Here is a 25,944-nt window from a genome sequence, read left to right as displayed (position 1 = left end):
AACTTTCCTCTTGTGATTGAGTTTGAGTTTCAAAGCAATTGTGATCTGAAAATATGCAGGGAATAATCTTGATCTTTTGGTAACAGCTAAGACCTGATTTGTGACCCAGGATGTGATCTATTCTGGAGAATGTTCCATGTGCACTAGAGAGGAATGTGTATTCTGTAGCTTTGGTATGGAATGTTCTGAATATATCTGTGAAGTCCATCTGGTCCTGTGTGTCATTTAAAGCCCTTATTTCCATGTTGATCTTTTGCTTAGATGATCTGTCCATTTCAGTGAGGGTGTTGTTAAAGTCCCCTACTATTATTGTATTATTGTTGATGTGTTTCTTTGATTTTGTTATTAATTGGCTTATATAATTGGCTGCTCCCAGGTTAGGGTCATAGATATTTACAATTGTTAGATCTTCTTGTTGGATAGACCCTTTAAGTATGATATAGTGTCCTTCCTCATCTCTTATTATGGTTTTTGGTTTAAAATCTAATTTGTCTGATATAAGGATTGCCACCTCAGGTTTCTTTTGATGTCCATTAGCATGATAAATGGTTTTCCACCCCCTCACTTTAAATCTGGATGTGTTTTTGGGTCTAAAATGTGTCTCTTGCAGACAGCATATCAACAGGTCTTTTTTTTTTTTTTTTTCCAGGTCTTGTTTTTTTATCCAATCTGATACCCTGTGTCTTTTGATTGGGGCATTTAGGCCGTTTACATTCAGGGTAACTACTGAAAGATAGGAATTTAGTGCCATTGTATTGCCTGTAAGGTGACTGTTACTGTATATTATCTCTATTCCTTTCTGGTCTATGTTACTTTTAGGCTCTCTCTTTGCTTAGAGGACCCCTTTCAATATTTTTTGTAGGGCTGATTTGGTGATTGCAAATTCTTTTAGTTGCTGTTTGTTCTGGAAGCTTTTTATCACTCCTTCTATTTTCAATGACAGCCTAGCTGGATAAAGTATTCTTGGCTGCATATTGACCCTGCATTTTACCCTTGAGAAGAGATCTTGTTTACTCTCCTAAGTTCTTTTCCCTGTCTCTCTCTTAGGAAGTGAAATTATTCACCACCATATCCATTCACAACCAATATCTCTATTAGCTTTTAAGAATTATTGCCACATCCCTCCCCACATTTTTCCTCTCCCCAAATTCCTAGTTCCTGCCAACCTGTAGCAGAAGGAAATGAATCAATAAGTTGGCATGTCATTTAAGAAAGAAAGCCAACATTTGATCCAAGATCTTTTCTTTTCTTTGACTTCACTGGGCTCTTCTATAGTAGCCTAGATTTTTATAGTTAACTTTATTATTTTTTAAACTAATAGGCTTTCTGTAGTCACTTGATAATATGGCTTATCATGATTTGTATTCTACTGTTAAGGCAGTAGAATACTAATTTGCCTTTTCATAAGATGTTGTGAAGCTTGAGAGATGTATAAGGTAAATGGATACATTCACACATGTCAAACACTAAAGGCCAGACCTGGCATTAAGTGGGTACTAGAAAAGTGTTAACATTTACCAGCATCACCATCATCATCATCATTGCTGCAGGGTTAAGCATCAGTGTTTTACATTTTTTGACACTATCTTTTCTAGGTCAGAACTGATGACTCAGACCTTCCAAAAGAATATCAGGCCAGGAGTGGTGGCCTATATATGGACCACATCTTCTTTATAGCCAAAGTTTCCATTCCCTTAGCTGGGCAGGCAGTTACAAGAGTTTGCTTGTGGGAGAACATCTAAGCATAACTGTTACTCCTAAAAGTCCATACATTGACAAGATTACACCCTACAATTACTTGGTAAGCTCAATAATATCTTACTTGCATCTAGCCCCTGCTTGCAACATTTTCTTTACTTATGCAAATAATCCTTTAAATTATTCCTTATGTGACACCAAGTGGTGCTCAATTGATATTTAGTGAATGAATGGATGAATTTACAAAGCACTTTATAATCTGTAAAGTACATTCACAAACATCCTCATAAGAGAGCCTCACAACACCTCTTTGAGCTCCACAGACAATGGAACCAGTTAGAGAGGTTGAATAACCTGCCATGTTCACAAATAGTTAGTGGTAGGTTTATTATTTTGTTTAAGGTATTCTGAATCTTACACTGATATTCTTTCCACAGCATGATGGCAAGTGTTTGGTCAGAGCCTTCATTCAGTTCCCAGACTGGTCAGTGACCTCAGCAACATTTCTTGGCCAATCAGAGCACTACCATGTTTTAGACCGCTAGTCCTTGCTAACATTTCTTAAGCTGATGCCTAATTTAAAAAGGGAAGAATTTAAGTCCTGTGCTCAAGAATAGATACAATGATTCCAGGCATTGTTCATTGCTGTTTAAAATACAAACTAGCAAGGATGGCAGCATGATATATTAGAAAAGACATGGGCTTTGAGTCAGGAAGATCAGGGTTCACTTCCTGGATAAATCCATGTTCAAAACAAACCTTTGGATGCTAACAATTCCAATCTTCCTTTCAGCTGATAACATCATCTTGTTTATTAAGCCTTTGTTGGAATAAGCAATAACTTTATCAATTCTGAGAGCGGAACCTTTTAAGCTAATGGTACAGTGTACATCTATAAGCTTCAATTTCTACAACTAAATGGACTTAAAACCACAATATACAATTGTAAGGATTGAATACATTCATCCATATATGCCTAATGCATAGTAGATGCCCAGTAGATATTAATTCTCTTTTTCTTTATCACTGCCTAATTATCCCACTCCCAAGCTGGCTTTGGAGAAGTGACCTTTCAATGTAGAAAAGATGAAGTATAAACTCCTGCAATTTGACTTGAAGAAAACAGAGTGGGCAGTGGCGCTAATACTAACTTGGATACCACTAGTCCCACTAAGTAGCTTTCTCACTAAATCACTGTGTCGCACCTGCAGGTCATTATTTACCCTCCAGGAGCTAGTTTGTGAAATGAAAATATTTGACTAAATGATTCTATGATATTAATTTTGTGCATACGTCATTGACCACACATGATACTTAAGATCTTGCATAAAGACAATAGTATACTTTGAAGAATCAAAATATCATTTTTGATTCTGCCACAAAGCATAGTCAACAAGAAATACTGGAAGTAGAAGGAATCCCAATAAGCTCATACAGAAAAGAATTTCCTTTAGTTCAGTTTCACATGGTTTCATGGAAAATACTGATGAGTACAATTTATTAAAATTTTATTTAATTTTACTGACCTACTTTTCAACCTATTTTCCTTGGTTTCATCTGAATTCTACTTAACTACATTATTGTGGAGATATGCAAGTTAAGGCAGAGAATAATTAAGAAAAATATTGCAATGTTAGTTTAATCTGGTACTTTAAAAAGTCAGTAACTTTTAAATTTTATTGTTTAAAAAAGTCTTGGGGCACCTGGGTGGCTCAGATGGTTAAGCATCTGCCTTGGGCTCAGGTCATGATCTCTGGGTCCTGGGATGGAGCCCTGCAGGGAGTCTGCTTCTCCCCCTCCCCCCACCCTCTGCTCATGCTCTCTCTCTCAAATGAATGAATAAAATCTTTTTTAAAAGTATTTATTTTTAGTTTTTTTCCAGTTTTATTAAGACTTATGGGCATATAACATTGTGTAAGTTTAAGGTGTACAACATAATAATTTGAATTATGTATATATTGTGAAATGATTACAATAAGTTTAGTTAACATCTATTACCTCTCATAGTTACAGTTTTTTTCCTTGTTAAATAACTTTTTTTAAAAAGGATTTAATAACTTCCTTGTGCCTTTCCATGAACCTATAAAAGTGTACAAAGAAACTCTGAAAAATATTTTAAAATATAAAACTTAACCTTAAATCTTCAATAATAGTGATATAGTTGGGAAATCCTCCTAAACTTATGAATGCATATGATGTATATATTTTCATTATTTAAAAAAATATGAAAATAATATAACCTACAGGCTTAAAAAAAGCCAAAGAATAAAATTTAGAGGAAAATCAATGAAAAATTTAAGAATAACCATTTAAAAACCTCTGTTAGTTTTCTTACACTTCCCTGGCCCTTCAGTGTTAACTACTATGAACAGATTTCTGTATAAATAGGATCATGCTACATAAATGGAACACATATTTCTACATGCTTTTTAAAAATGTTAGCAAAATATCATAATCTTATTTCCACATCAGTACAGAGAAAGCTGACTCATTCTTTTTTTTCTGCCTCATTCTTTTTAGTGATTATCCAGTATCTGATAATACTGATATGCCTTAATTTATTTAAGTACTCACACATTAATGAGTATATTAGTTTCTTAGGGCTGCTTGTAACAAATTGCCACAAACTTGGTGGCTTAAAACAACAAAAATTTATTCTCTCACAGTTCTGGAGGTCAGAATTCCCGGATCAAGGTGTCAGCAGGCCATGATCCCTCCAAAGGCTTTAGGGAAGAATACTTCCTTGCTTCTTTGAACTTCTCTCAGCACCTGGTGTTCCTTGGCGTTCCTTAGCTTATTATAGGTGAATCACTCCAATCTCTGCCTCTGTCTTCACATAGCTGTCTCTCTTGTGCCTTTTTTTTTTAAGATATTATTTATTTATTTATTTATTTATTTATTTATTTATTTATTTGAGAGAGTGAGAGAGAGAGAAAGAGTGATAGCACAAGCCCAAGCGGGGGAGAAGCAGAGGGAGAGAAAGAAACAGGCTCTCCGCTGAGCAGGGAGCCCTATGCGGGGCTGGATCCCAGGACGCTGAGATCATGACCCGAGCTAGAGGCAGACTCTTAACCGACTGAGCCACCCAGGTACCCCTCTCCTGTGCTTCTGTGTCTTCTACTTCTCTTTTGCTTGTAGGGACACCCTATACCTTGCATGTAATGAGGACACATTATAGGGATTTAGGGCTCACCCTAATCTAGGATGATCTCATTTCTTGATCCTTAATTACATCTGCAAAGATCCAGTTCCCAAAATAAGGTCATATTTACAGGTACCAAGAGCTATGGTTGCATGGGCATATCTTTTTGGGGCCCCTAGTTGACCAATTACAAAGGGTATCTAAATTGTTCTTGGATTTTCAGTCTTAGAAACAGCTATGCAAAGGAAAACATCATTTTTCATCTCTCTTTGTGCATATGCATATTTTTTTCCTGTAAGATAGATGTCATTGTTATAGACAGGATTGCTGAATCAAAGAATAGGCATATCTACAATTTGACATCTATTTAAAAATTGCCTTCTGAAAAGATGGTACTGATTTGCACTCCCACCAACTGTGTTAAAGCCTACTGTTCAACCCCTTTGCCAAGATGGGTTATTATCCATCTATAATTTTTGCCAATCTGATGAGTTGGAAGTGTTATTTTATTTAGCAAGTTGATTCCATGTAAAGTAACAGTTATTACATGTGCTTACATATGTTTGTTGGCCAGTGATAATTCTTCCTATGATTAACCTTTATACCTTTGTCAATTTTTGCTTTGGCTTCTGTCTTTTGCTTATCATTTTATAGACATTGTTATACATCATAGAAACCAATCCTTGTCTATTACATGTAAGTTGCAAAAAAAAAAAAATATATATATATATAAAAACACACATACACACACACATAAAATATGATAAATATGCTGCAGATATTTTCCCCTAATCCATTGGTCTTGTAACCTTTGTTTGTGGCATCAGGAGTATTTAATATTGAGGAGGTCAAAACTGCCTAGAGTTTCTGGGTTGGTGTTTTGATTAGAAAAGCTTTCCTCACTCCAAGGGTTACAGAAGTATTTCTCTCTATATATATTTTTTCTCTTTAAAACATTATTAATTGCCTATAATATAGCATAAATAAATATATAAGTATTTCTAATAATAGATATTATTATTGATATTTTAATTATGGTGGAAAAAATTAATTTTCTCACTATATATAGTGTATACATTGAGGGCAGAATCATTCTTTTTGTTTCAATTTGAGTATAGTTAACACACAATGTTACATCAGTTTCCAGTGTACAACTTATTGATTTGACAAGTTTGTATATTCTGATATGTTCATCACAAATGTAGCTACCATCTGTCCTGTTACATCGCTATTATAATATCATTGACTGTATTCCTTATGCTCTGCTTTTTATTCCTGTGACTTATTAATTCCATATCTGCAGGCCCATACCTGTCTCTCCCCTTCACCCATTTTCCCCAACTCCCTACCCTCATCCCTCTGGCAACCATCTGTTCTCTCCATTTATAGGTCTGATTCTGCTTTTTGTTTGTTTATTCTTTTTTTTTTTTTTTTAAGATTCCATTTGAGTGGTATCATATGGAATTTTCTTTCTCAGCCTAACTTATTTTACTTAGCATAAGACCTTCCATGTTGTTAATTCATGTCCTCTTTTCTTCTTGATCAGATTTGCCAGAGCTTACTCTATTATATTGGTGTTTTAAAAGAAACGACTTTTAGTTTTGTTGGTTACATCTATAATTGTTTTGTTTTATTGCTTTCTCCCTATATAGTCCATTAATCTCCTCCTTTAACTTTCTTTGTTTTATTGTTCTTTTTCTAACTTTTTAAAGTTATTACATTTCTTTTCAATATAAATTATTAAGATGTCTCCTTGTATTTCTTACAGTTTTACTATATTTCAAAGCTATGTTCTTAAATACGTAAAGGTTTATGACTTTCTTCTTTTTGTAAATGTTATTCACATAAAGTATTCCTTTTACCCCATTTAAATGTTTTGAATTCTATTTTATCAGAAGTTATTATTTAACTACTAGCTTATCTTTTGTCAGTATTTGACTGGTATATGGTTTCCATTCCTTTATTTTCAACTTTTCTATCTCAGTGCTGGTGTATAGCTTTTAAATCCATCTCTAGATAAGTTTTTTTGGTTCTTTACCTGTTTTGAGAATGTCTGACTTTTAATGAGATATTTTAAACCCATTCAAGTTTATTGAGTTTATACTTACTCATGTTCTCTTATATTTTCTATTGAATATGCTTTCTTATTGTTTCTTTATATCCTTTCTTGCCTTTTGTTGATTTGCTTTGGTACATCCTTCTTTACCCTTTTATTAAAGATTCACACTAGTTTTCATAATAAAAATAATACTGTATGGAAGAGTGTGAAGTACAAGGTAAAGGAGGGCACGTGTGGTGATGAGCACTGGGTGTTATGCACAACTAATGAATCTTTGAACACTACATCAAAAACTAATTATGTACTATATCCTGGCTAATTGAACATAATAACAAAGAGAGACACAGGGAGAGAGGGAACACAAGCAGAGGGAGTGGGAGAGGGAGAAGCAGGCTTCCCCCTGAGCAGGGAGCCTGATGCGGGGCTTGATCCCAGGACCCTGGGATCATGACCTGAGCCGAAGGCAGATGCTTAATGACTGAGCCACCCAGGCACCCCCAAGAAATAATTTAAAAAAATAAAATGTGGACAAGACATTAATAAAAAAAAAAATTCCTGACCCCACTATCTACCTGCTTTCCAAGACATTGCCATTGTTTACAATTCTTTATATCCTTCCAGAAGTTTTCTCTGCCTATATAAACATTTATATCTACATCTGTATCTATATCTCTATATATTTTGTTTTATACCTATGGGATATTACTATTCTGTACTTTACTTTTTGCATATAATACATATTAGACACCGTAAATCAAGGATTTTATTTTCCTATTTTGATATCACAAAAATTAAATGTTTGATCAAATTCCTTAAAATATTTAAAGGTTAACCATCATGCTTTAACATGTAACTCTATTGTATGTATGCTACGTTTACCCTGTGTTTTTATATTTTTAATGTAGGTGTATTGAACATGAACACAATAGAAGTTGTAAGAAGCATTTATGGTTATGGAAATTATATTATGTTCCTAAAAGGTATTCTAAAATTTTATTTTTCTTTTCTAGGAATTTTTAAGAATATCCAGATATGATAAATAAGTGGTCTGTCACTCTTCCAATGTTTCTTTGATAATTAAAGATAGCACTGACATTTGATCAAGGTTAATTTTTTGGTTGTTGGGTTGGTTTTTCCCTCAGTAGCAGGATTAACTGCAGCACTGATGATCTTTGTAGAAGAATGCCATTTCACTTACCTTGGACTTATACTGAGCATGTAGTTTGGGGTGATATCTGGGCTTTATGCTTCTATATAATTATTTCAGTCTTTCTAAATAACTGCTTTGTAACAAACACACCAATGATATATATCATCCATTTACATATGTATTTCCAAAGCTATTTATCTATATAACAAATAAAAGAAGGCAATATTTTCTTCATATAATAAACACACACTGCGAATAACTGATTATCCATAAGGTTTGAGAAATGGTCAGTTTTTGTTCCATTATCATGACTTGCCTGACGCCCAACAGCCTCCTTTATTCTCCCTGACTCCAGCCTTATCCACTTCTCTAATTCACTCTCCAAGCTCAGCTACTCATGTGATGATGTTAAAATCCAAATCTGATCATGCTGCTTCACCACCTAAAACCACTTCTCCATGACCTATCAGGCAAAATCTTTGTAGATTAAGACACTCTCATCCGGGGCACCTGGGTGGCTCGGTCGTTGGGCATCTGCCTTCGGCTCAGGTCATGATCCCGGAGTCCTGGGATCGAGCCCCGCATCGGGCTCCCTGCTCGGTGGGAAGCCTGCTTCTCCCTCTCCCACTCCCCCTGCTTGTGTTCCCTCTCTCGCTGTGTCTCTCTCTGTCAAATAAATAAATAAAATCTTAAAAAAAAAGAAAAAAAAAAGACACTCTCATCCACTGCTCTCGCTAACAGCTCCAGCTCATCTCCCAGCAGCCCTCACCACCACCCTTTATTGTGCCCCCTCGGCTCCAGCACTACCTGCTCTTTGCAGTTTTCTTACCTTTTCCTGGAAATGTTCTTTTTTTTAAACTTTTTATTTAAATTCAATTTAGTCGACATATACTGTATTATTAGTTTCAGAGGTAGAATTTAATGATTCATCAGTTGCATACAACACTCGGTGCTCACTACATCAAGTGCCTTCCTTAATGCTCATCACCCCTTCTTAACTCCCCACTCCTGACGAAAGGTATTTCACATTTGGCAACCCAACTCGAACACTGGGTTCTCCAAAAAGTGGTCTCCAAAGAATTAAATACTTACTTCTTTGCATTCTTACTGTAGTTTGTACATGCTTTTATTGAAGCACTTATTACTTTCTGTGATCATGTATTTGTTTACATATTTCTTTCCTCTTCTAGAATGAATTCTTTGAAGGCAGACAATTTGTTATTTATCCCCATCTTTATTCTAGGACTGTGCCATGCACACTTAGGAAATAGACTGTTTGGACTAATGGTCTTTAGTATTCTGAAATTTCCTTTTGTTTGAACTGTTTTTGATTACATAGTAGAGTTCACTGAGCATAATTTAATTTTTTTTAAGACTTTTTTTTTTAAGATTTTATTTATTTATTTGAGAGAGAGAATGAGAGAGAGAGAGAGAGCCCAAGAAGCGGGAGGGTCAGAGGGAGAAGCAGACTCTCTGCTAAGCAGGGAGCCCGATGTGGGACTCGATCCTGGGACTCCAGGATCATGACCTGAGCCAAAGGCAGTCGCTCAACCAACTGAGCCACCCAGGCGCCCTGAGCATAATTTAATTTTTGTTTGACAACTTATAACAGCCCTTTCAGTTTATGAAAGTAGAGCAATGAAAACAAAACATGGGAGTGTATATAAGGTTGAACCATGTCCTAGTCTGTTCAGGCTGCTAAAACCGAATACCACAGACTGGGTGGCTCATAAACAACAGACATTTATTCCCCACAGTTCTGGAGGCTGAGAAGTCCAAGATCAAGGCACTAGCAGATTTAGTGTTTGGTGAGAGCTCATTTTCTGGTTCACAGATAGCTCTTTTACTGTAATCCCCCATGGCAGAAGGGATGAGGGAATTCCCTGGGGCCTCTTTGGTAAGGACACTAATTCCATTCATGAAGGCTTCACCCTCATGACCTAAGCACCTCCAAAGATCTCACCTCTAAATGCCATCGCATTGGGGATTAGATTTCAATGTATGAATTGTGGGGGGGGGGGGACACAAACATTCAATCTATAGCAAACCATATGGATATGCCTATATCCAAATATTCTTCACCTACACAAACAGCTATTTCATATTGTTCAACTTTATCAATGTTTAGCCAATTGTTCTGAGAATGTAGGAGTCCCTTGTTATCCTTTGCTCTTTTCTTAACCTTCTCCCCACCCAAGGCCACTGATTTAATTTTGTTTTCTTGCAATTTGCTTCAAGAGCCTATAGGGAAAACCATAAACACTTCTGATTAATAGATCAGAAGTGTTAAATTGGTTCCAGGTTATTTAAGGCTCACCTGTGTGTGATAGCTATGAAATATTTTATTTTATTTTCCAGACATCAGCTGGAGTTGATGCTAACTGAGTAACTACCTGGGAAATTCAAGGTGTTGGCATTTCAAATAAAGGTAAACAGCTAGTATGATACACTGAATTAGGGAACAGTTTGTTCATTGTAATATGTTTATCATTTTATTGACAGTTTACCCAGAACTTTGGCAATAGCGTATTTTAGACTCTAATTGTAACCTAGTATAAAAAAAGAAACATCTATATCTTTGAACATATTTTGTTCACTTAATGTTTTTATAAGCGATCATTTTGCGAGCAACAATTTCATGTTCCTACTTTCCTAAAGCCTTTCTGATTTGCTCGGAGGTTGAAGTGGGGGATAAAAACAGGATTCCTTACTGAGTTCTCCCTCAAATTATGGGTAACAATGCAAATCAGTACCGTTTGTAAATTATTTTTAAGACTATTTTATTTTTTGCATCTCAATATTTCATCCATTAAGTGGTTTCCATAATTAATTAATGACCTTTCGGCTATACTGAAAAATAAGAGGGAGACAGACTGCTAAAAAAAATCTATGCAACGTTGTAACCAGAGCACTAACAACAGCAATGAAAGAACAACAATCTGACGAAGCTGCAAAGAGAGTAAGTTCTAACAAAAACCATCATAGTACATATAATACTTTATCTTAAAAATAACAACTTTGGCAGAAAGTTGTGTGAGGGAGGGCTGTGGCAGCTGAGTTATGGAGACAGTGAAATGTGTAGACATCTGGGGAGGCTAATGGCCACATGGAGCCAAGATGTAAGTAAGTGGGGTGAATGGACATTATGTCATAGTACTCTGTTTCTCATTTGCTGGCTGCATTCAGCTGAGTAATGTACTTTGTGTTCAGCTCTTATTACATGGTGGCAAAAAATATTAAAGTGCTTGGGGAAAAAGAAGTGTATATGAATCAATGGGATGCATTGCTATCGTTCCCTTACTTCACAGTTATTATGAGCTAAGTAACATGCAGGCCTATAACTGTAGCAGAATAGAATATAGCTAAAAAAAAGTTGTGTGTATGTCCTTAATACTTTTACCCAGTGCCCTAAATGAAATTATTCCAGGGCTAATGGAAGTTATTGATGTTTTGTGGTGGTGGTGGTGGTGGTGGTGGTGGTGGTTGAAGTTCATGAATTGCTGGCGGTGATGTGAACACTGACTGGATAGTTGATGATGTTAAGAAATTATTGTTTTTGAGGGTGAGGTTTAAAAAAAAGAAGTTACTGTCTTTGGGAGATACATACTGAAATGTTTACAGATAAAATAAAGATGCTGGGATTTCCGTCAAAATATTCCAGGGAGTGCAGGAGAGATGGGCACAGAGGAAACAGACCTGGCCAGAAGCAGACCCTTCCCACTGTAGTAAGTTGATGGCGGACCTACAACTGGGACCTTGGCCTTTTGATTTCTAGGCCTGTGTTCTTTTCATTCTAGAAAAAACTGGTTCCATGTGTTTCAGATCAATAAAATTGGTCTTAAGTAAATTGTGCTAAGAGTTGCAGTCCATTAAAAATGAGTATGTAATCCAGGAATTAAAACCCCAAATCCCAGTATGGAGTGCCCAGATAGCTAATACCATTTTATCTTTCAGAGTTCCGGTTAGAGCAATTTTCTTGAGGAACTTCCATTAGCCCCAAGCCCAAGCTCTGATAGAACTGTTACTTTCCTTTCTATTATTTACCTCAAGTCTATCGTTACACACTCATAAGCATGCTTATGTAGTTAATGTCTGTCTCTCCTACTAAAAATATCTAACATTTACTGAGGACTTACTCAAGGTCAGATTCTGTCCTAAGCTTTTTACAAGAATTAATGTGCCTAATTCTCACCACAGCCCTACTGAAGTATGTATTTTACTTGTTCTCCCTTTACAAATAGGGAAACTGAGGTACAGAGCGATTAAGTAATATGCACAACGTCCAACAGTGAGGAGCAGAGGCAGGACCTAAGCCCAGCAGTCTGATTCACGAGTCCACACACTGAAGCTCCCTGAGCAGCGACTGTCTCTGTTTGTGTCCTCAGTACTCATCTGCCAAGAGTGTGTGCACACTAAATAACTGTGAAATAAATGCACCGTGTGAATGCCAGCTCAGGAATGGCTCATACTTGGCTGTGCAGCCCTGAGCAAGTTACTTGACCTCTCTGAATTCAACATTTACCCTCACCACCATGCTTAGAGTTGTAAAACCCAAATGAGATCATGGAGGTGAAAACCACTTGGACAAACATGAATGCTTAAATAAATATACATGTAAGGGATGACACAGTAAGGATGCTTCATAAATTGTATTCTTCTAAGTACTTTAATTATATGAGAGAATCATGGATTTGGATTCAGTTTTGATCAAAAAGCATTTTAAGGAAGGTTAAGACAGTTAGAGGTCTTTTTTCACGGCATTATTTGCCTCAGTGGGGCATATTATTTGGTAACCATTCTCACTGGCTTGAAGAACTTTCCAGTGAGGATAGCTAGTTGCTTTTAGACAGAGGCTTCACATAGATCTTAAATTCTTCCTTAATCTTTTAGAATATGCTCTATTTCATTTCCTTCAGGGTGCAGCTTTCACAAGATTTATGTATATTATTTATGCTTTTAATTAAGGCCTCAAGTAGAATAGAAGCACACTTAACATTACTTGGGAATTGATTTCCATTTTAAAAACAGTAGTGGGGTCACTCACTTTTGATTGGCTGTCCTAATTATAAACGCATTAAATAAATGGTTACCTAAAAAAAGAAAGAGTTTATGAAACAGATAATCAGAAACAGTGAATTGCTCTTACTTCTGGTGCCCACGTGCTTTCATTAGAAGTGAGGTCCAATCCTAGGCATCAGCTCCAAATTCTGCCACCGTAGCCAAACCTTCAGGTTTTTAATCAGCTCCTTGACTCCTCTGAAATACTGTAGCAACTTGAAGTTATGGATTCCAAGTCATTCTATACTAAAAGCAAGTAAAAAGGGGAATTCTTTGAGAGACAAGTTCAATGGGAATGTTCACTCTACCCACATTTATCAGCATCGACTCAGGTGACAGGCACTGAGATGGGGATATTCAGAAGTGACTCCTGAGGCATAAAAGCTACAGAAGAATTCCCAAACACCCTTTAACATTGTTATCAATATATAAATTTCCTTTTTGCTACAACTGGGATCATTTTATAATAGCAAGATCTCTTGACCAAAGTTTGTCTGATGCCCTGATTTGTGTTGGCTGGCCCCTGGTCCTTGCTCTTTTCTTGACTATCTTCATGGTGGTCTGTTCAGTCCTGGCTACTGATGGCCGGAGAGAAGGTCTCCTTAGTTGAACACATGGTGGCAGAAAAATTCACCTTTCCCCCTCTAAGATCAAGTTCTTAAAATGAAATATTTAAATATATTTCCTTATGAATTCTGCTTTCTATTACAAGAGAATACTCTGTATTGCCAAAAACAATAATCTTTGGTATTTCTACTAGAATTCAACATCATGTTTCAGTATTCATGAATATGGAACGCAAAAGATGAAACACTTATGTCAGACACTGCTAACTAACCCAGAATTAGTTCTTTCTTTCCTCTTTATTATCAAAACCTGAATTTTAGCTGGCCACATTGCTGCTCAATTTCCCTTGAAGTTGGGTACAGACTATTCCCAAGTCTCCTGATGAAATGTATTTATGGGACTTCGAGGAAGGCTGCTCAAAGAAAGTTGATTAAATAGGGAGGGGTCTCTTTTCTGCCTTCTTTTGGTAGCCCTCAACTCAGAAACAATGGTTGGAGCTCCAGCAGCCATCTCGGACCATAAGGTAACACTAAAGATGAAAGCTGGATGATAGCATGGTGGAACAAAAAGATAATGGCCCTTGCCTCTCATGACATTTAAAAATGCCATCACAGCCTTGGACTTCTTTTATGTGAGAAAGAAATAAACATTTATCTCATTTAGCCAACAGTGATTTTGGTTGTCTGCTATATGCAGCCAGAACATACGTCTAATTATTGTAAACTCATTTTGTTTGCCTGGCCCTATGTAGTTCCCCCATCATAATGCTCATCACAGTTTGGTTTAACTGTTTGTTTGGTGGTCTGTTTTCAACACTAGACCCCAAGCTCCTTGAGCATCCTGTCTAGTTCCCTGTTGCTGCCCCAGCGACTAGCTCAGTGTCTGGCACATTTTAGATGCCCAGTAAACATTTGTTGAATGAATGACTGCAGGCACACCGAAATCTCAATTCTCTCTCCTCTTTTCCTCTTCTCTATCCTTTATATATTATCCCAACTGTCAAACTTCTCCATCTGATTGCCATCCTTCACGTCTCTCCATCGCTAATGACAACCCGGCCATCTCTCTATCACACCCCCTCCCCCACCATTCCCAGCTCTCTCCAGCACATCCTTCATTCCCAAGTCAGGGATGCCTGGGATGCACACCACCAATTTCACAAGGGTCAAGGACCTGAGTCTTAAAAGGGAGAGCTAGGATGCTAATATGGGCCTTCTCTCCAAGTTCACTTGAAGCTGGATCCCATGTGGCACCTGGGCCTGGGGTTCCAAGGACTCTGAAGGAATTCTGAGAGGCAATTCCAAACCTAAACCATGGTCTTAACAGTTCTCAAGGTGTCCCTTAGCCATGGCCTGGGCCAGGGCTTGGTGCAAGCCTCCCCCCCTTATGTGACAGAATTAGCGCTCCCCCTTTCCCAAATCCCTGTGGTCTCAGGCCCAGGTTCTGTCCCCAAGACCTGGTACAGTAGCTGCTCAGATGAGGAAACCTGCCCATGCAAGTGAAAGGCTGCCAGGGATGTCCACATGGAGCTGCTTTGTTCGCTCCCCTGACAGAGGAGGAGAAAAGCCTTTAAGAGGCCCCACCCTCAGCCCAGCCAGATCGAATCCATCATCCCCCAAGATTTTATTTTCCTAAGAGAAAAATGCAGAACTCGCAGAAGTAATTCTATGTGGTCTAGAGGCAGTATGTTATTAAGATGCTGGGTACATGTGGTATGGGATTTAGCATCTACTTCTCCTTCCTAATATATATGCCTTACTTCTAATCTTTGAATCTCTGCCTCCTCCCTAGTCCAGTAAACCTAAGACCTAGTCTATTTCTTTCTTTCTTTTTTCTTTACAGCTTTAAAAAAATTATAGTAAGATATATGTAACATAATGTTTATTATTTTAACCATTCATAAGTATACAACTCAGTGGCATTAAATACATTCGCAATGTCATGTAACCATCAACATCATTTATAGCCAAAACCTTTTCATCATTTGCAACAAAAACTCTGTACCCATTAAATGATGACTGCTCCTCCTGGTCTGTTTCTTGATCAGGGACCCTGCCTCCATCTTGGCCATCCCCTGGCCTCAGCCATATGGTTAGGTAGGTATTACCTATTTGCCAACAATCTTCCTTAATGTGATTTTCTGCCTGGCCTCTTGAGGAATACACCAGGATGACCTACTTGTTATGACATCCCTTTGCTGGACCACGATACTGGCTGTCTCTTTGATCTTGTCCCATTTTGAAAGTGCCCTATAGTTGCTGGTTGCCAAAATGAATGCTCTCTAAGCATCTACAGGCTAAGACACAGTCTGTCCCACCGTTGGGAACTGGCTTACTTTTAGGTCATAACTCCTAATTCATGCCAGTCTGTAAGTCTGCTGAAAGTAACCGGGCTGTTGTATCCTTCTGACAACCATCTCCTTCCCAAGCACTTCAACCTCCTTGTCATTCGCCTCCCAGACTGCAATCCCTTTGCCACTTCTCATTTTCCTAGTCTTCAGTCCTTCTATAGCTTCAGTAACTTCTGGAAGTATCCTAGAGCCAAAGCCAGCAGTTTGATGTTGTCTGTTATAGTCTCTTACAAGTTTCTCATCTCCTTGACATTCTTTGATCACTCTGCCAATGTCTTGCACTGAGTTATTTGAAGAGACTCCATGAGATGTGTTAAGAGACTTATCTTTGGAGAGAGATGTGAGTCCACTCCTGGCTTAGCTACTCCAGAGCTGGCTTCGGGGGCATGCAACTTGTGCAGTCACAGGGGGCCCAGCACTCAGAAGGGCCCCACTTGCTTTTGAAATTATTATTATTTTTTAAAGATTTTATTTATTCATTTGAGACACAGAGATACAGAGAGAGAGAGCATGAATAGGGAGAGAGGCAGAGGGAGAGGGAGAAGCAGGCTCCCCGCTGAGCCAGGAGCCCGATGTGGGGCTCGATCCAAGGACCCTGGGATAATGACCCGAGCCGAAGGCAGACACTTAACCATCTGAGCCACCCAGGTGCCCCTGCTTTTGAAATTATTAATAACTTTATCTTTGAACTCATGTCTGTACGTCTGACAGGGAAATGGAGCAGGCGTGTGAACAGAGGAGATAGGTATGATACATGTGCCCAGCATTCCTTGCTGCCCCATTCACACAGGGCATTCACGATACCCCACGAACACAGAATTCCAGTGGACCCACAGTGTGCAGAAGTTTAGTGAGACTCAAAGTGAGTACAAAATATGCCTGTCATGTCTATGACTGAGCAAGCAGGGGTGCTGATAGCCCCTGGAGGCCACACATTCCTTTGGGACCAGAACTTGGTTTGAATGCAGAAAAAAAGCAGTGGCATTCTAAGAAACACAAATGATGGGAACCTCATCGTATTCTTTCTTGTTCATGTTAATAGCCAACAACTTACCCTAAATAGATGACACAGAAGGAAGGAGAAGGACAGTGTAACCCATAGCTCCTTTTCCTTTCAGGCCTTCCCTATTCTTCAATAAGCAAAGGTAGAGAGTGTTGGTAGAATACACACATATAAAAAAATAAAATAACAGTTGAGTTTGTTTTGTGCTACATTTCCAATGTTGTGGTAAGAGCAAAGGATATATGCACGTATGAGCTATGAAAAACAAACTGTCTAATTTTGGTGATTCTACATACGAATTAGTGCATTTTAAACAGCAAAATAAATTGCTCATATTTATTGCACAAAATAAATATGAATGGTAAAATTCATGCCATTAATTTAAACCTCTAATTTTCCTTGACTTAGAATGAAATTAAATAGCAAATAAAAAAATGCCATGGCAAGTTGAGGGAGAGACCACAGAAGAAAGGAAAAGGCTTTTTATGTTTTAATACTTTTAACAGCACTTTTTCTTACTTTTTGAACAAGCAGGTCTACATTTTCATCTTGCAGTGGGACCCTCACATTGTACAGGTGGTCTTGACTACCTCTTTCTATGTGATTCTGGGCTTCCTTCCTTCCTTTAAGCCCTTTCTGATCATCAGTTTCTTTGTCTGTAGAGTGGGAATGATGCCAAATCATGCCAACCTACATCAAGTGGTCTCTGCTGCTGGGCAATCATTTTATTCATTTCCTATTTTTTTTCTATCTAACTTCCAGGAAGATATCTATGGGGCATTCTGGTGAGGGGGAATTTATGGATAAATGGAGGAAAAGAAAATTATATAAAAGGGGGGGCAGACTAAGCCTTTAAGAGGGTTAGCTGTGATTTTTAGAGAAAAATCCATTGAAGGGGGGGTCTGTGATACTTGGCTTTTTCCCCCCAATTAATGGAGACTTTTGCATGTTTGCAGGCAGAAAGAAGGAATTGATAAAGCAGGAGACATAAGAGGCTTAAAAAATAATCGTAGGAACTCCTTACATGTTTATATGATTTTCAATGCTCAGAGATTTCACATTTCAGCATTCTTATAAGAAGGCAAGGTAGGCATTTCTCTCTCCAAGAACTGAAGAAGCTAGTTCTCAGAAGAGACATGAAATTAGAAGCCAGAGTCTACCCTGGAAAGGCATTATGTGTTAGCACTGGCTGTCAATCCAAATTATTCCAGCCGGCTTTGAGATGCCTTTAAGTTACTACCAGCAGGCGGCGCTTTCGGGTAGGCCTCTGAGCCTGTTGTTCTTTTTTTTTTTTTTAAAGATTTTATTTATTCATAAGAGACAGAGAGAGAGAGAGAGAGAGAGAGAGAGAGAGAGAGGCAGAGGGAGCAGGCTCCCCGCTGAGCAGGGAGCGCGATGCGGGACTCAATCCCAGGACCCTGGGATCATGACCTGAGCCGAAGGCAGACGCTTAACCATCTGAGCCACCCAGGCTCCCTGAGCCTGTAGTTCTTAAGAATTTAAAGTACACTTGTAAAATTAAAGTATTGGCGATTGGTAGGCAAGTGCCCATTAGCGGTGGTACTGAGTGCAAGGAGCTTTCACCAGCGTTGCATCTTTAGAAAAACAGCTATTCTAGTGTACAAATTTAGTATTGCTAGGTAATAATTTACCTCCAAACTACGTCGCTTAATATAACAACAAACATTAACTGTCTTCAGTTTTTATGGGCGGGGGATTCAGGAATGGCTTAGCGGTGTCATTTTTGGCTTGGGTTCTCTCAAGGACCTAAATACAAGATCATCCACTGTTGGATTTGAATCACCATATTCCCTAGGATGTGGGAGTTATTCTCTGGCTCTTGCCACCTGTAGCCTTGTCAGGTAATCTTCCCAATCTACCATCTGCCTGGTAGTCTCATTAGCTAGCCTTACCTCAGGTACCCCATGAGGAAGGGAGAGCTGGACATAAGTCAGACTAGTCCTTCACTTAATGTCATACTTATTCCCATGTTGTACTTTTGAGCCTTTGCCTAGAATATACCATGGCATCTAAATAAGAATCAAAATGTATAGATTGGGCTCTATAAAGTATTATAGAGTTTATAAAATGGAGAATCAATTACAAATAGCTGGAGAAGGTGTCAAAGAGAAGATAAGACTTCAGCCGGGTTCGGTATGTCTCTTTTCTTTTTCCTACTGGCCCCAACACAATCAAATCCCCATCTCTGCAAGTTGTTAGATGTGTTCCCTGAAGCCTCAGTTTCTTCATTGGTAACCTGAGGGTTATAGCACTCTTTAGAGTGGTTGCTCATATTAGGGACAATTTATGTAAGTTCATCATTACAATAATTGATACATGTTAGGAGCTAGTAATTGGTAGCTACTGTGTTGTCATTATTTGGATACTCTTTAAAAGTTGGGAACCTGTCCTCTATGCCCGACTCTGATAAAGCACCTGTCAAAATGCACTGGAGTTGAATAGGTCTTGTTGAGATGGTGAATTAACATTTCTGGCCTGCCTTCTTAATTCCTAGACCTACTCCTGGGAAGTAAGAAAATGTTTCAAACAGTGTCTTTCATTAGGGTCAGAGTGAGGATGTTCTTTTTGAGGAAAGACCTCTTACAGCTAGCTGGTGAGGTAAAGTGGTAGGGTGCACATAATCTGCTAATGGAAATCAATGTCATAAACAAGAGAAAAATTTGTTTAAATACCTTCCGAAAAGTTTCTGGTCTGTGGGAACCTTTTTGTGCTCCTTTGCTCACTAAGTTAGAATATCAGACTCCCAGGATGTAGCAATTAGATGGACTCTTAAGAGGTCAGTCATCTAATCCCAGATCTTTAATTGACAGTAAACAAACAAAAGAAGTAGGGGCAAAATTCTGCTGGGTGTTCAATGATAAATATTCTTTCATCCTGAGATTCATGCTACCATTGGTGTGGTGTTCTGCCTGGAAGCAGCCAGGAAAATAAAACTATATCAAATACAGATTGCTACAGTGCTGTGCACGTATTTCCAAAAAAGAATGGAAGGTCATAAATCTGTCTTAACCAATAATAATAATTTTCAGATAATAATTTTCAGATGGTCCATTTTCGGACAACCATTTTCTTTTCTTTTTTTTTTTTTTTTTAAGATTTTATTTATTTATTTGACAGAGAGAGACACAGTGAGAGAGGGAACACAAGCAGGGGGAGTGGGAGAGGGAGAAGCAGGCCTCCCACCGAGCACGGAGCCCAACGCGGGGCTCGATCCCAGGACCCTGGGATCACGACCCAAGCTGAAGGCAGACGCTTAACAACTGAGCCACCCAGGCGCCCTCAGACAACCATTTTCATGCTATGTGTCAAGAACTATATACATATTTCATTTCATTCTCCCTTAGGCTCTATGAGGCATTATCATTTGATCTTATAGACAATGAAAGTGAGGCTCTAAGGGTTCATTAATTTGCCCAAAGTCACATACCTAGTTAGGTTGAGTCAGGATTTGAATTCAAGCCTCCCTCACTTCAAACCGTCCTTTTTTTTTTTTTTCCAATGAAATATTTCAAACTTTTAGGAAAGTACAGCAACTCATCTATCAAATGCCAGTATAACTGCCACTAAACTTCACTGAATTATTCGTAAAATATTGCCATGCTGACTTTAGATCTTCCTTTAAAACAAAAGATAATGGATACAGTAGAAACACTCTATATACCCTTTTCCTACCCCTTCCCCAATTCTCCTTCTCTTTCCAGATATAGCTGTTATCCTGATGTAGTATTTCTCTTTCACAATCATGTGTTTATGTTATTACTACTGATGTAAATGTCTAGAGACAATAGCATTGCTTTGCGTTTTTTAAACTTATATAAGCGTTACTATGCTTTTTGTGTCATTTTGTGGGTTGGTTTTATCAGCCAACATTGTTTTCCATTGCATGAAAATGCAGTAATTTATTCTCTCTTGTTCTAGGTTGCTGCCAAATTTTGCTATTACAAATCATGCTACAAAGACCATTCCTGTACTGGTCTCTTTGGGCAAATGTGTGAAAGTTTTCTGGGGTAAACACCTAGAGTTTTCTTTTCCATTATCCTCTCCCAGGCCTCTTGCAGTCTGTGGTGAATTTCTGAGCAACGTTGGGATACCAGGGTCTGGGATGTTGGATACAAGTAAGGGATTGTGAAGGAACAAGGGACTTATAGAGGATTTGGTGTTGACAGCCCAAGTCACTTGGGAGAGGGCTTGAATTTGCAGCTAAAGCAGTGGCTCTTGGGCATAAGGAGAAAAGAGATTGGCTTCTCCTTTGGCTTGATCAACTAAAAAACTAATCCTTTAGCTTGATTAGCTGAAAAACCAATTTCAAGCTGGACTTGGAGATGTTGGTGGAAGTAACAGGAATGGACCAAGTGAAACAAGAACACTTGGAAGAGGTTGTTTGGTGCTTTAAGTCAATAGTTTTTAAGCCACGTGTCCAGGGACCCCAGAGTTCCCATTGAGCCTCCTGGAGGGCTACCTGGGGGTGAACGTGGGGGAGACAGGCAGACAGCAGGGTCACCCCTTTCTGCTTCACCTGGATGGAGTACCTCTACTCTATTTTACACATTGGAATTTTTGGTAAGACTTTGTTTCAGTAAACTATTGTAGCTGAATGTTTTTGAAATCCATTTAAATATATAGGAAGACAAGTGACTAATGAGAGATATTTATTTAGGAGGTTCCCAATTAGATGTAGTTTGTACCCCAATATTCCGTCTCACAGTGGTGTTACGGTCGAGCACTTAAATAGACGGAGTAGGCTGCATTCTGCAGTACTGGTAGCAGTAAGCCATATATAGCCCATAATTCTCCTGACGTACCAAATTGAGGGTATAAATAGGTTAAGAATAATAATGATAGTATTTGACTGTTTATTCCCCCGGCAGGAACACCTTCATGCCATGGTGACTTCGGGGAATAATAAGTAATTAAGCTACTTGGCTGGAGAATCAAGTAGGACCCAGATCAGGAAGGGCCTCATGAACTAAGTGGAGTCATTTGGGCTCTGTCCTGAGGGCAGAATTGATGTGGCATTAGCAGGAAGATCAGGTGACCACCAAAGTTTCTGCCAGACCTGGATTCTCTTCCTTTAGAGATTCATATTTGTATAAAAGCCAAAGGCTCCCTCAAAAGACAACATTTTAAAATGTGAAGAAGAATCCACCTCTGAGTCATGTTTAAAAGGCAGATAAAAAGTTTAAACACTTGAACATGAATTGAATTTTGGTTTTATTGAGGACCTTTGAGATCCATTATTTATTTTATTTTATTTTATTTTATTTATTTTATTTTAAGAGACAGAGCACATGGTGGGGGGTGGACAGAGAAGCAGAGTGAGAGGGAGGGAGAGAAGCAGGCACCACGCTCAGCGCAGAGCCCGACGCGGGGGTCCACCTCACGACCCTGAGGTCATGACCTGAGCCGAAGTCAAGAGTTGGATGCTTAACCAACTGAGCCACCCAGGTGCCCCCAAGATCCATTATTTTAAAATATGTTTTCTACCAGGAAAACATGCCAGTGGTTTGCAAATATCATTTATCAATATTGACTCTATAATACAAGCAAACTTCCTTGCACTTAAAATACAAATATTATCCATGATGATTTGAGTATTCTTGCTTTCTCCAAAGTATCCTTTCCCGAAAATGATGGCAAAAGGACTTTGTTTGTTTTGACTTGATCCATCTTTCGCAACCCAGTTTAATCATTTTACAGATTCCCTTTTGAAACACATGGGCTAGATTGTCAGACAATTGTGGCAGATTTTTATCATTTCAATAACATTTGCAAGAAATATCATTAGTGAAATTTGTGTATCAAATTTTCCTTTGTGTGACTTTTTTCTAATGAGTTTAATACTAAAGTGTTGGTAAAGTAAAACCTTATTAATTCAAAGCAAGGAATGCCATGTGACCATAAAACATCTGAATTATAGAAAAATGTTTAGAGAAATCTGTTTTGTTACTTTAAAATAGAGTGCCTAATCATGATCTCAGGGTCCTGGGATTGAGCCCCGAGTCAGGCTCTGTTCTCAGTTCAGAGTCTGCTTGAGATTCTCTCTCTCCCTCTTGCTCACTCTCAAAAAAATAAATAAATCTTTAAAAATAATAAAATAGGGGCACCTGGGGGGCTCAGTTGTTAAGTGTCTGCCTTCGGCTCAGGTCATGATCTCAGAGTCCTGGGATCGAGCCCCACTTTGGGCCCCCTGCTCCGCGGGAAGCCTGCTTCTCCCTCTCCCATTCCCCCTGCTTATGTTCCCTCTCTCGCTGTGTCTCTCTCTGTCAAATAAATAAATAAAATCTTTAAAAATAATAATAATAAAATAAAATAGAGTACCTATTATATAGTAAGATAGAAATGAGTACAAATAAAAGGAAGGTCGTATGTAAAAATTTTTCCAGTGAACATAAAACATAAAAATCTCAAAGACAAAATTTTATTTCATCCTGTAGTTACTAGATTTATTATAGGAAGCTTTGTTTTTCTTTGGTTCTCATGTTAAAATTATTAAAATCTTCATTGAAAGGTATAAACGTGAGTTTATTTTTTTAAAAAGATATACTCCATCAGAATGAATATAAATTTTGAATTTGTGTCATATGAATTAATAGATATTGGAGGATATCCACTCCCTACTAAATATGAAAGTATTTGCTTGGTTATCTCCTAGAGAATGCTGCCAGGTCCTCAGCATGGCATTTTCATTGCCTCTCGCAACCTTTCCTCTACCTAATGTTCAGCTTCTTCTCTAGACTGGGGTGACGAAGGCACCATTCTACAGAGCTTCTTTGCAGATCCATCTCATCCTTAGGCCATTTCCAGTGCCACGGACACTCCTGCTCAGGATTTTTCTAGAAAGAGTACCTCACGAGCCCTGTCTAAACCAGACCTGTCCTAAAATCACCTCATTTTGAAACTGAATCCAAGTAGGTCTCTGTCAGTATCAGAGTGCATCTATCAGAGGTGTGCTCACAGATGATACATCAGAATGATTGTCCTGATAAGAGGGGAAAGGCCAAAGGCAATGAGATTGACTCGCTCCTAGCTTTGAGCCATTCACTGCAGCGCCAAATTCCCATGTTAGAATATCCTTATTTGTATTAATCAAAATAAACCTCTAGATGTAAATCCCTATAAAATATCTCCTACCTTTACATCTGGACATTAAAGGGTGTTTCAGTTCTGATTTTAGTTTTCCTCCTTAGTAGTCCCTCTTTCTGACATTAATCATTAACCAGTAAACTAACTTACCCAAATTCTTCAATCTCCGTTTACATAAAAGGAGAGTAATCTTCAAGAAGGTTATACCCATGGTTTACTGCGAACTCCAGCCATGGGCCTTTGGGGCATACTCTGTTTTTTAATCTTCCTGGGTACAAGTTGGGGACAGGAACAAACGTAAGTAAAAGAACCCATCTTCATTTTTCAATGTATCTTAGGTGAGAGGAGTGAAAAATTTAACAGACCGTGTTAATTTGAAAATAACTTTCTACTTCCTAGAACACCAAGTGAATAGTCTCATCTCTGAATGAGAAAGTCATGGAAGCATCTTGGTGTGATGAGTGGCTAACAATATGGCAGCTTTATGGGATTATTATTTATGAAAGTTTACATAAGTGTTTGAATTCCTCTTCCAAAAAGCGCAAAATAAACTCAAAATGATAAACTTTCTTGCCATTGATTGCTTATTTATATTTGGTACATAGTTTTTTCTTTGTATGTTCCAGGTACTGCACATAGTAAAGCAAGTGTTACTTTGGGGTCAGTTCTAATACTGTGATTTGAAAAAGCGATTGTAATTATTTCTAAATTTATGAATTCTTCACAAATTTCAGTGTTATTATTGGAATATTGTGCATTTTAAGGTATGTCTTAAAAATACTGATTTTGTATCTAGAGATAACATTTTAGTATTGAGAAGGAACTGGAGAGTATCTAATTGAATCTACTCATTTCACAAATAAGAATAAGTCCAGACAGAGGGGAAAGTGACTTGCCAAAGATCATGCTACTGGAGGGAGACAAAAGCAGGGCTTTTATTAAGGACTCTTTTTTACCACTTCAATTCATTTTTTCATTTGTCATTTTTTTCATTTGTCATTTCATTTGAAAAATTTCATTTTTCATTTGTATATATATATACAAATATGTAAAATATAAATATATACTCAGGATATCATAAATTTATAACACTCTCCCACCCCTAATCTGATTTTCTCACATGGCCACAATCACCCCATTCCCCAAGTAGTTCTTGTATAACCCTTTTTAAAAGACAAGTGGCAGAAGTTCAAGAGAGATTGAGATTAGCGAGTTCAAATCACTGGTAGAACTAGGACTAGCACCCGGGTCCCCTGATTCTGAATTCTTTCCACGACACTGTACTGGCCCTTAATAAGCATCTCCTCTCTTTCTCTGAAAAAAAAGCGAGAGTGTACCATTTACAGCATGGCAACCAATTTAATTAACTTGATTGACTGATCGATTCAACAAAAATTTATTGAGCGCCTACCATGTGATAGTCCCTAGGGATACAGTAGATGGTATAAAGCTTGCATTCTGGTGGGAGAAGCAAATCATGGATGGGTGAATGAACCAATGAATGAAGGAATAAATAAGGTCGAGTGGTTATTATGCAAGGAGGAAAAAAATAAAGGAGAATCAGAGGATAAGGAAATGATGGGGTCATTACCCAAAAGTGTAGAGAGGAAAGGTTCTTTAAGGAGGTGATGCTCAAACAGAATTTGAAGGACGTGAGGCGGAAGCAAACTATGCAAATATCTGGGGAAATAACATTCCAGGTAGAGGGCAAAATAATATTGTTGCCTCTCTGCAAGCTCAGTGGCCTGATCCTCTTAAACTATTGAAAGAAAATAAGAAAAGTGTGATATATTTTTTAGATATGATTTTTTTA

General features: G+C 38.1%; 1 protein-coding gene across 1 annotated transcript in view; it reads left to right on the top strand.

The window, feature by feature from the left end:
• The first annotated feature begins 24,266 nt into the window (after positions 1-24,266).
• The window catches only part of C5 (complement C5), an 89,988-nt gene continuing 88,310 nt past the window's right edge, over positions 24,267-25,944 (top strand). The window contains exon 1 of the mRNA XM_032418622.1: positions 24,267-24,428. Coding sequence (XP_032274513.1) covers positions 24,364-24,428 — 65 coding nt within the window. The 5' untranslated portion in view covers positions 24,267-24,363. The remainder of the gene's footprint in view (positions 24,429-25,944) is intronic.

Source organism: Phoca vitulina, unplaced genomic scaffold (genome assembly GCF_004348235.1).
Source record: "Phoca vitulina isolate PV1807 unplaced genomic scaffold, GSC_HSeal_1.0 scaffold21, whole genome shotgun sequence".
NCBI lineage: Eukaryota > Metazoa > Chordata > Mammalia > Carnivora > Phocidae > Phoca > Phoca vitulina.
Note: the sequence above shows the minus strand (reverse complement) of the source record. Positions and strands in the feature narration are given on the sequence as shown.